The sequence below is a fragment of the Telopea speciosissima genome, chromosome 5 (genome assembly GCF_018873765.1).
Source record: "Telopea speciosissima isolate NSW1024214 ecotype Mountain lineage chromosome 5, Tspe_v1, whole genome shotgun sequence".
Lineage (NCBI taxonomy): Eukaryota > Viridiplantae > Streptophyta > Magnoliopsida > Proteales > Proteaceae > Telopea > Telopea speciosissima.
The window spans coordinates 58143672-58160463 of record NC_057920.1 but is presented as its reverse complement, the minus strand read 5'-3'; the positions used below and the strand labels follow the sequence as shown (position 1 = coordinate 58160463).

At 37.8% G+C, this 16792-nt stretch overlaps 1 protein-coding gene across 2 annotated transcripts in view; it reads left to right on the top strand.

The window, feature by feature from the left end:
• The window catches only part of LOC122661215, a 30049-nt gene extending 19878 nt beyond the window's left edge, over window positions 1-10171 (top strand). Inside the window, exons 10-13 of one of the 2 annotated variants that reach the window (XR_006332847.1) lie at window positions 3263-3357; window positions 3440-3563; window positions 9583-9751; window positions 9873-10171. Coding sequence is in view for 1 of the 2 variants with exons in the window: in XM_043856554.1 (XP_043712489.1) it covers window positions 3263-3357; window positions 3440-3563; window positions 9583-9657 (294 nt within the window). In the remaining variant the exon portion in view is untranslated. The other variant, XM_043856554.1, reaches the window with a different exon arrangement.
• Window positions 10172-16792: the final 6621 nt, after the last annotated feature.

The window sequence follows — 16792 nt, the reverse complement described above, 5'->3', positions numbered from 1 at the left end:
AAACCCTTCAATTCCAATAGTCGATTTAAGAAAGGAGGAGAAGAAGACTAATGAGTGCTGTAACAGTGCCTATAGCTCTGATATCATGTTAATAAAAAGAGAAAAAGGAAGAGAAGAGAAGAGAGGAGAAAATCGAGAGAGAAAGAAGAAGAAGAAGACATATGCAACTTGGGAGTTGGGAGTTACACGATATGTGTAATCTCCCACTAAACTTCATTATATATAATTACTAAGGGCATAACAGGAAAAACAAAATAAAAACAAATAATAAAACTAGACTAAACTGCCCTTCTCACCTGTCTCGGTATTAGCGCCTGCCGACTTACACAAGTCACGATAACAAGATGCATTATGAAATAACTTCTAAAGAACACAATCTAAAATTCATATTGAACTCTGCATTAGAATCCTCATTGCAAAAGAACCTTGAGCAGTCTCTCACAATGCAATATGCATATCACTATTTTTTGGTATAACTATAACCAAGGTTTTAAGTATCGGTATCGGCTATTGTATTGGAAGGGTGATTTTAAGAGACATATCAGAAAGACAAGATATGCTAAAGATACACATGGAAATGTTCAAGGAACACGTGGAAATGTTAAGGATACATGCAAAATACAGTTTTGAAGCATACACTATAAATAAGCAATAAGTTAAATATATCATATATAAACTATAAAGGAGAATAAAGTATGATGAGATAATTGCATTTAATTGATTATCTATAAAGGATGAGATTTCTTATATGTATTAATACCATAGAGAGCTGTGGGCTGATTCAAACTCAAGAGTTGGAAGTGGTCTCAGAGAAAGGTACAACTAAGATGATGTTGTGCACAGACTTAACATACGTGCAATACTGCCCCCAGTCGAAATATTGATGGAAGTGCGACCAAGGTTTTAAGTATCCATAAAACTTTCATTCTTTTTTTCTTAAAAATTTTATAAAATTAGAAAAAATCAGAAAAAAAAATGAAGCAATGTATCCATAATGTATTTCGTAGATTACATGTAATTTCAAGCAACATTGAACCCATTTGCTTCAATGTATCCATATTCTTTTGAATTTTTTTTCCGGGAAATAGAAGAATAAAAATGTGAGGGCGGGCCTTGGTGCAACAGCAAGGTTGCTCCATTGTGACCAAGTGGTCACAGGTTCGAGTCTGGATTCTGGAAACAGCCTCTCTGCGAAAGCAGGGGTAAGACTGCGTACATATGACCCTCCTCAGACCCCGTAGTGGCGGAAGCCTTGTGCACTAGGTACGCCCTTTAGAAAAATAAAAAATGCAACAATCAAAGTCCATAATGTATTATTGTATTTTGTACTTTACATGTAATTTTCAAACAACATTGGAGCCATTTGCATCAATGTATCCATAATTTTTATTTCCCATAAATAGGATTTTATGGAGGTTTAAGGTTAGTATCGACTGTATCAATTAGTATCGAGCGGTATCGGTAAGTATGAGGAGCTCTATATTAATCTAAACACAAATGAAAGGGAAAAAGCTATTTATAAAATATCTATAATGAGATGTATAAAAAGGGGAGGATGGAAGAGTAGAGACTTCGACCAGGTGAGATGTATAAATGGGGGGATGGAAGAGTGTTGGTAAGCAACGAGGACATTGTGAGGAGATGGGATGAGTGTATTTGTGAACTACTAAATGGAGATAGTTTGAGTTTGATTGAACCAGATGATTGCTTTATTCATCATGACACCACTCATCATAGATTTGTACGAAAGGTTGGTGTGGCGGAAGTTAAAGAAGCCTTAAGAAAGATGAATGTAGGCAAGACACCAAGCCTAGATGAGATCCCAATAGAAGTGTGGAAGGCCCTAGGAGTGTGTGGGGTATATTGGTTAACCAAGTTATTTAACAAGATTTTGAACACAAGGAAAATCCCAGATGAATGGAGGAGAAGCATTGTAGTTCTGATATACAAAATTAAGGGTGATATCCATAGCTGCAATAACTATAGAAGCATAAAACTAATGAGTCATGCTACGAAACTTTGGGAGAAGATTATTGAAGCCCGTCTGAGAAGAAAGACTCATATCTCGAAGAATCAATTTGGTTTTATGCCAGGTAGATCCATAACAGAAGCTATCTTACCTATTGAGGAGGCCCATGGAAAGATGTAGAGCTAGCAAGAAGGATCTCCATATGATCTTTATTGACCCGGAGAAAGCCTATGACAGAGTCCCTCGAGATTTAATCCAGAATATTCTTGCAAAGAGAGGGGTGTTGAGTAAATATATAGATGTAATTAGAGATATGTTTACAAAGGTGCCGTTTGGACCTGCTTTTCTTCGAAGTTGTTCCAAGCTGGGTCTAGGTGATTTGTACGCTCTAGCTTGAGGGGGAGTGTAGAAGTATATCGAGTCTAGGGGAGAAGAGAATATTTCAATTCTCAAGGATTCCTCTCCTCCTCATGTGTCTCTCCGAGTTTGAGTTTGTGTCTTAGTTTCCTTGTCCTAGTTTGAGTTACTACTTCTAGTCCTAGTTCTATTGCTTATTTTATTTCTCCTCTTTTCCTATTGTAATTTGGAATCCTAACTAGATTAGGAATTCCCTCTCTCATTGTAATCCTTTATTATAAATACATACAAGGTGAGGGAGGCTGTCATATTCGACAGTTCTCTTCTCTTCCTCTCTTCTTCTCATCTTCTCGGTTCTGGTTTCCATTAAGTGTGCTTTGCTACATTCTTCTTTGGGCAGCTTGCTGCAGTATTGGTCTAGGGATATTTTCGCTTCACGTGTGACAAAGGGGAAGGAGATCTACCTAGCGTAGGCATGCTAAAAAATCTGATGATTGTAGTTATGCAATCCATCATACTCTTCTAGATTGTTGGCAAATGATAATCAAGAACAAGGATCAGCAGTTGAATCCACCCTTTGGTGTATGATCTGTTGCATGTATAGTGTGTCATGTGTTGAATCTGCTGTTGTTGTGTGTGTACTGGTTAAAATGGTTGCATTAGCCTCCTTGCATGGTCCTTTCTCACCCCCACAACTTTTCTTGATGACTCAAAGTAACATTCATGGTCAAAATTAGTTGTGGTTGTGGGGTTGAAACGCGAGAGATGCATTTATGGACATTTCCCCCCATTATTGTTCTTTTTGCTGTTATGATAGTTTATTTCAGGAAATTGTCTTCAAGGGCTGTGTAATGTGTATAGTGGTGCCTGATCTGTTATTTAAAGTGTATCTATCTACCTAGCTTTTGAACTTATGAGATTTGCCTTCTTTTGCAGGCAGAGACAGTCTTCTTGTCACCTCCTTGGGGAGGACCTGATTATGCTAAAGTACATACTTATGACATCAAGACCATGCTTAAACCGTGTGATGGGTTCGGTCCTTACACTCCATTTTTTTGTTTTGGTAGTTGGACTTATCTTTTGGTTTGCTACTCTGACATGTTTATGCTCCAGGTGTCTTCTCTTCAGTACTGCAAGGAGGATTGCTTCCAGAATTGTCATGTTCCTCCCTAGAAATGTGGACCTTAATCAATTGGCGGAGTTGTCTCTCTCTGTCAATCCTCCATGGGCATTAGAGGTATTCTTCTTAGTTTAATAATGTTCTATCTATCTAAAGTATAGTGTTTAGAGTAATGGGAACACAACTTGTTTCGTTAAATAGAGAATTTTTAACTACAAGGTGGGAAGGAATTAAGGGTCTATTATTGGACCAGTATGGCAACTCAAAGGGAGGGGGGGGGGAATTGGGATATGCAACTATTTTGCTCTGAGGATGAACAAACTAGGAGTGATTGCTAAATTAGAAATGGGAAGACGTGCAATGGTTTAGAGTGGTTTGGCCGCTCAACCATGCGTACATCCATGATGTAGTATCGCTTCTGTGGACTGGGCCGAATACGACTGGAGGCCCAGACTGAGAACCAGATCCAAATTTGGGTTTTGGGTTTTGTAGGAAATTTTGGATTTATTTCTATTTTAGGATGATTATGTAATCTTTTATTTTATTTGTGTAGATTAAGATAGAGATTTGTTTGAGTTGATTTCAGTTTCCTAGTTTAAAAGATTCTATTTATTTAGGAGTTCTATTTTCCTATTTATATGCATGTACCCTCCTATTGGGATTTTAAAATTAGAGAATAAATTGAGTTTGTTTGGTTGGTTGAAGCCTCTGTGGCCTGGGCAGCTTGGCTGTCGTTCCCTTCTCTCTCTCTCTCTCTTTCAGGTACGTTAACCCTTCTTCTCCCCTGCAGTTCCATATCCTTTGCTTCCCTCTCTCTTCTCGTACTTCTTCTTCCTAGTCCTCTTCTCTTCTTCTCCCTTGCCTGTTATCCTTTTTCTATTCTGTGTATCTGCGGTGACTGGGATTGCAATGTGGGTCTGTTCTCTTTCCTGTCTTCTTCTTTCTCTTTGCTATTCTGGACATAAGATCTTCACTCTAGGCCGACTTGAATTCTAGAGTCCTTTCCTCCCATTTGACCCCTCTGCTTGGACCAATCTCCTGAGTCTCTCAGATTTCGAGAAATCTGGTTAATTATAAGATTACCACTACCATTATACATTGACCTATTTAGGCATTTGGATGGGCCCATAGTGATCCCAAACGGGGTTTTCGAACCCGGGATTGCACCATCACTACCAAGAGTTTCTGAGTCTTGAATTTCCACTCACAATTGGCTTCCTGGTATGAAACTGAATCTCGGTTTCGAGAGGTACCAAGACGAAACCTAAGGTTGAAACTGATTTGTACCAGGTTTCAACAGTTTTGGTAGTTTCAACATGGTTCAACCAGTTTCCACTGAAACTTGGTCCAACAAGCCACCAGCCTTGATCAAACACAAGACAAAAATCTTCAATGGAGAAGAAGAGAAGAGCAGCAAAAAAACTTTTCATTAACTAAAATTCGTGTCCAATGCTTGCCCATCTTACAACCTTACATATAAGGGACTCAAAAGTAGACTCCTCCACTAAAAGGGAAAGGCCTAACCTAATCATTAACCTATTATGTAACTTAAACTGACTAGGAAACTGAAATAGACTCAAAACTGAGTCCTAATCCAGCCCCACTAAACACTTTAAAAGAAAACTACTAAAATCACTTAAATTGAACCATTGGTTAAACCGGGTTCAATTTATGAACAAAAACACCAAAATAAAACTCAGTAAGGAACTAAAACAACTAATCCCTTATGCAACCTAATTACCCATAGTTTAGGCCCATTAAAGTGGCCTATTACATTGAAAACCTATGGGACCAAAGGCCCAACGTGTATAGAACCTAACCCTAGACTTATTCCTATCAAAATAAGCCTCCTTTGGTGATGTATCTGCATCATTAAGGCTCTCTTTGCATGGTTTCTCAGAATGATTTCTTCTCTTTCTCAAGAAATGAATCTTACAATGATTTCTTGGCTGCAAATTTGAATTAGAAAGTGAAGTGATACATGAGGAACAATAGAAAAAAAGAACTTAATGATTCCCATCTAAGGGTTTCTATTTAATGGAAACGATTCCCGTCTAATGGTGTTGAGAGTCTAAGAGCGGAGTTGTACAGACCGGGGATGAATGAATTGCATCGCAGACAGGGATTGGCAAAGGGAGAAGAAAATGGAGTGAGCAGTGCAGACCCTCGCTGGCGGTCGATAGCATAGAGAAAGAGGGAGGAGAGAGAAGATATTGGGCAGACAAAAAGAAACGGAGTATCAATTTCGTCCATCTTGAGTTTAAGAACCCCAAAACCTAAGTTAAAAAAAAAAAAAAAAAGCAGCTGAAAAGAGAAGCTCTAGATGTAAAGAGAAACACTTAATTAGAGAAAAACTAGAACAAACAGAAACCCAGGTCTCATATCTGAATAAGAGCACACACAGGACAGCTTGTTTGGTGAAGATGCCTGAAGCACATCAGAATCTGGTTTCTGTATTGAGGTAGTAAGAGAAAGAGAGGGAGAGGTGGTGTTCAATACTTTGATTGAAGGTAGGAACTGAAGTTGTTAGGAGTTGCAGATCCGTTTGAGGAAGTTTGGGAAGGTGAGAGTTGGTTCGCGCAGCGGAGGTATGGTGGAGGTCATCAAATGAGCGATTTGCAGTGGCCATCAACAGTTAGATGTGTGTCGTGATTGGTTGAGGAGCTGAATGAGGAGGTGAATAGGAGGTTGTTATAAAAAAGTATGCTTTTACAGTTTTACTCCTGCTTTTTAATTTTTGAGTGCCCTCTCTCAGAAGTGTTCTCTCAGAAATTTGAAATGAGCATAAAGCTCATTCTGAGAATCCCATTCTCAGGAAGAGAAACAGCGGCTCAGAAATGAAAGAACACCCATTTTCAGATTCAGAACATATTCTGGGTAAAAAATGGTTCATGAAACTAAAGAACTCTTATGTAATAATATACTAGTTATTTGCAATCCACAATGTTAAAGAGAATTACCTGGTTGGGCATTGCATTTTGTCAAGTTTTAACTTCTGAGGGTATAATGTTCAAGTTAGAGTGTATGATTTATGTCTAACTACTGTATTATATATTTTCCACACTTTCAAGCTTGACACTTAGATACACTGAGAACTGTGGGAACATGCCGAATAATCAGAAGTGTATAGATCATGTAAAAAAAAAAAGTGTCCCAGTGCACGAGGCTCCCGCTACTGCAGGGTTTGGATGGGGGGGGGGTGCAAATGTTCGCAGCCTTACCCCCTGCTTTGCAGGAGAGGCTGTTTCCAAGTTTTGAATTTGCAACCAACAGGTTGCAATAGTGCAACTTAACCGTTGCACTAAGGCTCACCCACTAGGTGTGTAGATCATGTAACCAACAGAAATCCTGTAATGGCAACCACGGTGTCAATATAGGTGCAACCAAGAAAAATAAAAAAACGATTTATTTCTTTTATAAAGAAACTAAGGTTAAAAATATTTCATGAAACTGTGAAATTTTGGTCGGTGGATGGTTTTGAGGCCCAAATTAGGTCCTGAAATTTCTAGGAAACCCTATTTTAGGTCCTCTAAACATAGTGGAGCCCTTGAATCGTATTAAAAAAAAACGCAAAATGGTAGTTTGACTTCGGATCCTAGGTTGGTATTATACGTTGTATGCTGCTGTATACATTCTCTAATATGGTCTATAGATTCTATTCCACACAAAATTTAGTACTAGCACACACATAATTCAATTAAAACAACTAAAATGTGCATTAGAAACGAATAAACATAAAATTATAAATCATTTCATAATTATCAAATGTTATACATGATTCATTACAAAGAGTCAAAGTATGGGAGTGCAGAATGCAAGTCACCCCTCTGCCCATCTTAGATTCCTAGTACCACATTGAGTTTTGGGCAGGATCAAAACCACTAGCAAAATGTTTCTGCTGTTGCCGAAGCAAGTTATCCTCTGACTACTCCTTTCATGCTTGTATGGGAATGATTTGCCCAAAATCACAAAAAAAACCAAGTTTCCAGACCTTAGAGTCGAAACCAGCGAAATCAACAGAAAGAAATTTTGACTCATTTCGTTTGAAACTATGGCACCGTTTGACAATGTTACTAGTGTGTCTGTGCCCTTTCTGACCAAAAACGTATTTTGGTGTTACTGTTACTAGAATAACGTTTCTGGGTTGCAAAATGGTGTTTGATGAACCTGTTTTGTTTTCCCCATTCTGTTCTTCTTCTTCCTCCTTTTCATTCCAGACTGTGGAGATTATTTTCCTTTTTTATTAATAATACCAATTAGCTTGAGCCTTCTTGGACGAGACGACATGCTGGCATAATCCTTCAGGAACCTTTCTCAATCAAGAAATTAGAAATGTTAATAGACCTTCAACCACTGTGAAAACCTAAAAAATGGGGTTTTATGAGAGATGGGTTAAGAGCTAAATTGAATCAATCATCCTGAATTCAAGTCTGAAAATTAAGAAAATAGGAATATATGTGCTGTGATGTCAAAGTGAACTAGGCCATGGGCAAGTGCTGAAACCCCAACCGTTGCAGCAGAGACATCATGAGGACCAAGTGAGTCAGATTCCTGAGTTGAGGGTTTGCAGCAGTTACCCCATAGATACCTAAGAGCATTCCCCATTCTTTAGCTCTACCCAAAAATACAAAGAATTTCTCTTCTTTGGATAGATTTTCTGAGAATTTCAGAAACAGAAACACAGAGAGAAAAATTATAGATTGAAGGGAGGAGGAAAGGAGAAGGAAAGGAGAGGAGAAATGAAAGAAATTAAGGAGAAAAAATCCTTACCTTTCGGTTGTCCAATTGGGTCACCGGAATCGTATTTACCTAAGATCTAGGGTTTTGATTAGCAGCAGGTTTCCTTTTTAGAGAAAACCATTCAGTTCCACCACGAACGAGAGAGAGAGAAAGAGAGATGATGAGAGATTTACCTGGATGGTGGAGGGACAGCAGCAACAATCGTCAAGCTTTCTCGCTACCTGGACGGTGGAGGGACAGCAGCAGCAATCGTCGAGCTTTCTCGGTGAGGACGATGCGAGAGATGAGCGAGAGAGAGATATCGTTAAGGAGACATGAGCGAGAGTTGTCAAAAGAGTTTAGGGCTCTATTTCTTCAAAACACGGGTAACAGTTTTTAGGTTTTGATCCAAAAAATGTAAAAACAACAAATTGTTGTTATTACAAAAATGTTTTTAAATTCATAAATTGTTATAAATTTCTATTTTTGTTATAAAAAACAAGTGAAACAAAACGGATTCCTCAAACGCGTTTTCTGTGTTAATTGTGTGCTGGAAACATTAATAGCACAGAAACAACAGAAACAAAATGTTGTCAAATGGTACCTATATATTTATATTAAAGGTTTGTATTGTTTCTGTTGAAACGATACTGAAACCACACATATTGTCGAAATTTCAACTGAAACCTTGCACGTTTTACATATCGTATGGAGTTTAGTTTCGACATCTTGTGAAACCGAAAATATTTTGTGAAATTTCGCGGTGAAACCTTGAACATTGGAAGAAATTATTAGATTTTAATTGCTGTCTAATGTTGTCATAATGTCATGGTAATGCGTTGGGATGAGATTCCATGGATCCTACATCTAGGTTAAATGTTCGAGCTGGATGATCACTTCTTTGGATGGTCCTAGGAAATATAGGAAAGTTTTAGTGAGAACTGCATGGATCAGATACAATGTGCTCCTCTGATCTAGTTGTGTACCTACATGTCCTGCATCGTGGGTGTATTCTGTGGTTGTGTGTTCTACATGTCTCATTCTCAGAATCTTGTCCTGTAGATATATCAGGATTAAAATGGGGAACCCTAAGGCGGACCGCGTCTCTCCTTTCTGGGATGTCACCATGGATCTATGGTCAGTTGCACTTTTTACTGGAAGCCTGTAGGGAAATTAAAAGGGTTCATCTTTTTGTTCACCCTAGGAGGACTCACTGGTATAGTCTTGGCTAATTCTGGGCTAGACATTGCTCTACATTGAAATACCTGCCTCATTGCTATCTGTTCTGTTTTCCTGGTCATGGTTGCCTTGAAATCTGTTCCGTATAAAAAAAAAAAAAAATCTGGTCAGTTCAAATTATAATATTTTAGTCATATTTCTTCTTAGTAAAATAGCTTGGATTTTCTTTTTCTTTCAGGTTGAGAAAAACTTCTTAAATGGTAAGTTGAAGGCAATCACAGCCTACTTCAGTGATACGTCAGATGGAGACTAATTCTTCCCCCTTCGAGCTGAAGCTGGAATGTCATAGATTTTGACTAGCTCTTTGAGGAGGACCATATCTTGGGCTCTCAGTGTCCTTGCAAATGGTAATGGTACACCTTAAAAGTTGTTCTTAGTCATATTGTAATGATACATTGGTACACCTTAAAAGTTGTTCTTAGTCATATTTCTGCTGGGTAAAATAGCTAGGATTTTCTTTTCTTTCAGGTTGAGAAAAAACTTCTTAAATGTTAAGTTTAAGGCAATCACAGCCTACTTCGGTGATACGCCGGATGGAGATTAATTTTCAACACTAGGGCTGAAGCTGAAATGTCATAATATTTGACAAGCTCAGTGTCCTTGTAAATGCTAATGATACTCAAAAGTTGTCTGAGGTGTTTTCCGCTGTTTATTACTCATTTTAACCATTATAAATATTTTTGTTTTGTTTGGTTGGTTGGATAACCACACTGCATTTTTTCCCTCTTCATGAATATCCAGTGTGCATTGCATTGCTTCTATCTGCATTTGCTGCTTGTTGGACTAATTTTGAATTATCATGAAGCTTCAGCTCTCTTTTCCACCAAAAAATGTGCAACCTAGTGATGAGAACATGTCGGAGATATCCATCGGCAAGAACTCATCCCAGGGTTCAAGTAATCGGAATCGGACATGGGATTGGCCCTCACCGATTCCGTAGTCAGTATTGGCTAGAATCCTAGAAATTGGAATCAAGAAACAAAGATTTCCCAAAATCTATGATTTTTTTGGAGAGTATTCAATAAACTTGGGGATTTTGCTACAAGAAGGCAAAAAAGTAGATATAAAATGATGGTATATTTACATGTTGGCCACATTACTATCCCCAAATCATATGGAAAATTTTAATTTCTAAAGAGAAAGTATAATACTTTCATAAAAAAACCATTAATATATAACAAACTCATATCTTTTTTCTCCTCTTTTTTATATAGTTTTTATTAGTCAGTTCATGCAACGTTATAATTTTTAGGGAAGTAGTTTTTTGTCCGGAGAGTGTGGCCTATGTCAGCATTGTAGGCCACACTCCTATGTGTCTATATCTCTTCTCCTCAAAACAAGGGGGGTAGAGGTGTTTTTTCATATGGGAAGGAGAGAGATAGATTCTTGGGAGTGTTGGCGTAAGCCACATTCTCGGACAGAGTTCTTTTTCCTTAGTTTTTATTAGTTAGTTCATGCAATGAATGTTGGTTGTGCTGCCTCTAACCAACGATCCACCGTATGACTGTCATTTAGAAGTTTCTTTGAACTCAAACTTGGGGCATAGGTAGGTAAGCGTCAAAGACCTCTCCCACATGTGAAATTTTAATCTAAAGGAAGTTTTCCACCGGATGAAATATGGGGTTAAAAATGGTGAAAAGGTTAAAAAAGATGACCTAAAAGTTGAATACTAGGCAGGCCATACGGTGGAGTACTGGAATTAGACCGTTAATTTAACACGTGGCAAACTTGACCTAATTTGGTTTTATGATAAGAAATTGTATGGTGGAAGCTATTTTTTTTTCTTTTTTTACATAGGAGACACTTGGAAAGATATAAAAAGGGCAAGGAGGATCTCCATGTGGTCTTTATTGATCTAGACATGGCCTACGATAAAACTTCTAGAGAGTTAATCTAACATATACTAGAGAAGAGAATGGTATCCTGTAAATATGTGGATATAATTAAAGATACGCATGATGGTGTGGTGACTAGTGTACGAACTGTGTGGGGGGGAGGGTCAAGGTAGTGAATTTTCATATACTAGAGAAGAGAAAGATATCATGTAAATATGTGGATATAATTAAAGATATGTATGATGGTCAAGGTAGTGAATTTTCAATTACAATTGAGTTAAATCAAGGATTAGCCTTAAGTCCTTATTTGTTTGCGCTTATCATGGATGACTTAACAAGAGACATACAAGATGAAGTTACTTGGTGTCTACTTTTTGCTGATGATATTGTTTTGGTGACTGAAACAAAAGTAGGGATTAATACCAAGTTGGAGGTATTGAGATCAACCTTGAAATCAAAAGGTCTTAAAATAAGTAGAACAAAAATAGAATATATGGTGTGCATTGGAAAGACCAACAGGTAAATTATTTAACCAATATGTGCATTTTTTTAAGGGAGAATTGCTTAGATCTATTAGATTATAAAAAGATTTACAAAAATAGTAGGTATAAATTATGTGCCCGCTTGATAACCTTACGGGTGTTTCTGTTCTGGTTATGTGCTGAGAAACAGCAAAACAGTTTTTTCATTTTCTGTGATGAGAAACCCTTTTTGACCCACTCGACAAATCTGTTCTTGGAAACAAGCATAACCCACCCTTTTTTTTTTTTTTTAAAAATTAACAAAAAGATATGTTTAGCACACTTTTTCAATTTTACAAAAGAGCATAGTGAATGAATATAGGAGTTTTTATCGAGCACACTTTTTCAATTTTCAGCCAAGAAACGGCAGAACATGTCCAACATGTTTTGTCAAAAGTCTTCCAGGGAGCATAAATTTTGATTTATGTTTCCAAAAACAGTCACAAAAAACACTTCGTTATCAAGCAATTTTTAAGTGTTTTTCCGTTTCTCAGAACGAAAAAACACCAGAAACTGTTTCTCGTAAGGTTATCAAACGGGCACTATGTTTTACCATCACAAGTTACAATGTTGAAAAGATTTACTAAATGAGTAAAAATAGCTAAAGGAATAACCTAAAATACCCCCAACTTCCTTCTCTCTCCTTTTCTTTTTCCTTCGACTAAAGAACACCTCTGCACTCCCTCTTCGTCTTCCCTCCCCCTCCCTGCAAATCTGCTCAGAACCACCACCTCCACTGCCACCGCCATCCTCCCCCTCTCTTCCTCTCCCGCTCTCCTCCCTATACCTCCTCCTTCCCCTGCAAACCCGCCCCACCATGTTCCACTTCCTTAATAAATCATTCAATAAAAGGGGAAAAACCAGACAGCTAGGGATATAATAAATTAAGAAACCACAATCTCTTTCTCTCTCTTTACGGATTTAGTTTCCTTCCAGGGAAGGTGCCTTTATTGAAATCGCGGTTTCTATTTGTGATGTTTTAAAGCCAGCTGACCATTCCAAGAGCATCCTTCTGGAGCCAAGGGAATTCTGTATTTTGGGTTCAAAATTTCGACCAATGAAAATGAAGAATCACAATGTTGTGATTAAGTTGTCGAAACTGATGGATTTCACAATCACAACTTCAAAGTCATCATTCTCAGCAAGAGATAAACACCCCTCCCCCAATTAAAGAAAAAAAGAGGTATATCTTATCGAAATCCTATCTAGTAGAGGATGAGATCTTCCCTGTTAAGGCAAGAATATATAAGCAAATCTTTAACAGCTCTCTAATGCCTTAAAGCAATTAAGAGGAAGACCTATAAACACTAATCATCAAAATTTCATTATTATGGGTGAAATGTACAGAGGAAATGATTCATTTAAAGTATAGTGTGGCAGGTTTGCAGGGGAGGGAGGGGGTGGCAGTGGTGATTGTGCGGGGCAGATTTCAGAGAGGAAGGTGGGGTGGTGTTTCAGGGAGGAGGGAGTGCGGTGGTGTTCCTTTATTGGAGGAAGGGGCAGAAGAAGAAAGAAGGAAAGAAAAAAAAGAAGTTGAGGGTATTTTAGGTTATTCCTTTAGCTGTTTTTACTCATATGGGAATTTGGTAAATCTTTTCAAAATTGTAAGTTGTGTTTGTGGAACATAATTTATAGCTACCATTTTGTATCTGTTTTAAATTTAATAGATCTAAGAAATTCCCCCTTTTTTTAATTACCACCCATTTAAGGTAAAATGATTATTAAATAGATTACTTTCACTTAAGGTTACAATACATTTTAGTAAATATTGCAACAATCCTAGCTGGATCACCCTATAGGATCCCACCATTGGTCTTTTTGGCACCATACATAATAGTGTTTCCCTATTCTCTATAAAAGGCTAAGGGGAAGGGAGACATTTTTCTCATACCAATTCTGAATTGAGAATTTAGAGTTCTCTCTTCATCTCGTCCCTTCTATTGGTGAAAGGAGTTCTCATAGTTGAGTGGAGACACCTACACAAGTACTGGGACCCTTTGGAGGTGTTGCATTTGTGGTGCAATAGAGTTGATTCTAAACCAGCTTTAGGTTTATGAACAATGACCTAATGCATGCAAGGGTGCGTTCTTGATGATCAAATTTGATTTGACATTATGCACATTTACGAACAGTCAAATCATCTTTCATGTCTTTTTATTTTTTTGGAGAAAAGTTTTTTATGGGGGACATAGTCACACAGGGCCACACCCAGACACAGTCGGGTTGGGGGGGGGGAGAAATGAACATCTCACCGACCATGAAAGGCGGAAATCCTGCCTGAGATGCCAGTGTGTGCGCTCTTATTGATTGCCATGCACACCCCTTATTTTTAGTTAAAGAAAGTTTTCCTCCATCATAGGTGAATGAAAAGTACACCCATCTTAAGCCATAATTACTCTGCCCTCTTATATTACGAAATCAATAATGTTCTCCTTATTATTATCGATGCCCATCCCAAGCCCCCTTGACTCATCGGCAAAAAACGATCCTTCACCATAACAGCCTCTTTATTTTCCCCTTCTTGGTAAACTTAATCCTCCAATCCATGAAGTAGTGAAATCTTTTAAAAGGAATATTTTTCCTATAAAAAATCCATTCCAAGTGGAACCATTTCTTCACCAAAGGAGACCTATTCAAGAGAGAGTGGTCGGGGATGACCATTTAGGTTTTGTTCATTGTTTTTCAATAGGGTAAATTACACGTCACCCCTTGGTTTTCAAAAGAAACTCAAATCACTCTTGGTTTTTGAAACAAGGGGGTGGCGTGTAATTTATTCTTTTTAATAGAACTTTTATCCTCTCCTGTTACTGTACGGTGCAGTAATGCATCATGCGGCAACTGCAAAGGCCATGTACACCATGTGGGACCTGCTGTGCCACATGGCCTCTGCAACGCTGCACGATGCAGTACTACACCATGCAGTAACAAGAGGTGATAAAGATCCTTTTAATATAGGTTAAGTTTTTCTTCATCCATGGAATCGAGAAATATTTTTCCCACAGAAGAAGTGATCACGTAATTGGACTCTTGGATCATCATTAAACCCACCCTCCCACTGCCGAAGTCTAAATTAAGTAGATATGAAGATTCTCTATATACCCACGTACAGAGAAACTTAGACTTATTAAATTTTAATTATAAAGACTTTTTGGGTCTTTTCCTTATCCCCGAAAAGAAAAAAAAACCCCTATTTAAAAAAAAAATAAATAAATAAATTCCTTGAGATGAATAAAATTCCATCCCACAAACACGTTTGAAAAAAAAAAAAAAATTTAAAAAATAATGACCAAGGAGGTCTTGTCTTTTTGAATTTGTATTTATCCCTCATATAATGAAGCTGGTGTTTCGACAAAAGCAGGCAAGCCTGCCTTCAGGCCCTGTAAAACACTTGCTGCTGTTGGCCACCATTTCAGCCGTTCATTGAACCTTTTGAATCCATGAGAGCTGTTTCACATATAATTGGCGCAATTATGTGCAATTAGTCCCATGCTCCGTGCCTTTGGGCTTCCTTTGCATACCATTCTTTGCAGTTGGCATTCATCCCTGTACGATGGATGCGTGACCCACCAGCATTGTCTCACTCTTTGCCCAACAAACATAGCTAATGAATTCATGAGATTACTCCCCCCTGGTTTGTGCACGGTATCTGAACAGGTATCGGTCAACTCCGTAACCGATACGGTATCGAATTGATATCGACAAAGATCGGTTGTATCAGACTAATTTGCTCCCTGATCCTCTTTTAAAATAGGTTTTTTGATCAATTTACCCCATTTGCGTACCGTGCCACAGATACAGTATCGACAAGATGTAAAATCGGTATGGATCGCCCAATACCTATACTTAGAACCATGCTCCTCCCCCCCCCCCCAATTTCTTCCCTTCTTTTGTACCATTGTTGACATAGTTTTAGTACACGGTATCCGATCGGGTATTGATCATATTCAAAACTGATACGATATCAGCATGGATTGGTCGTATCGGACAAGTTTACCCTTGGGTTTCTTTAAAAATGAGTTTTTTTTTATTATTTTATCCCTTGTCCATACCATTCTACCGATACAATATCGGCCAGCTATCAATATCAATCACTTTCAAAACCGTACAGGTATACAGTATCAATTGTATCATGCGATGTGATACCGATACTTCAAACCATGCTTGTTGAAGCTTATAGAAACAAACATTTTTTTCAAAAAAATTTGCCTATTATATTGATAGGACATAAGAAAATCAGGTGTATTTCATTTATGTCTGACGATGACAGTTCACTGAAATGCCTTGTCTATTATTTGTGGTGGGTAGGGGGGGGGGGGTTTGGGGTTGGTTTAACAGCTAATGGCAACAAAGTGCAGCCACATAAACCAATTGGAATCTTTAATCATCAGGTTTAAGATTGGTCATTAAGATTGATGGCTGGCAATTGGCATATAAATGGTCCAGGCTTGCCAAAAAAAAAGAAGGAACAAGTTCAGACTTGTGGTTAACCTTCATAAAGCAAAAAAAATCTCAGTTGGTTGGTGTTTTGCCGGTTTAATGTAAGCCGGTTTAATGTAAGCTCTCAAGAGGTCATGGGAAATTGGCTAAGCTTTTTAATACTAGTGCTCTGTGTTTTTTTTTGTCTTAAAGAACTTGAATCAGAATGACATCTCCTTCTCTTGTGAGTTTTCTATACGTTTTTGGGCAATAGGACCATTAGTGATACGTACTGAATACCTCGATTCTACTTCTTTGCTTTCTCTATGGGATAATCTCCTTTTGAATCCTGGAGTTTCCTAGATTTATAAGATGAATGTTCTTTTGATTTCTACTTTATTTGGATAACAAGAAATAATTGTACCTTTCATTATGTGAAGCTTAATGTTGTTGGGTTATTGCAAGTAATTTCAAAAGGGATCAATGAATCTGGAATACAACTCTTTAGTTCCTTGTCCATGAGTAAAGATTCTGTATTACCTCTCACCCTTCAATAGTGGATCACCCTATTTGAATTTGTGATGAAAGTTTTGATCTATCATTATGATCAATTGTC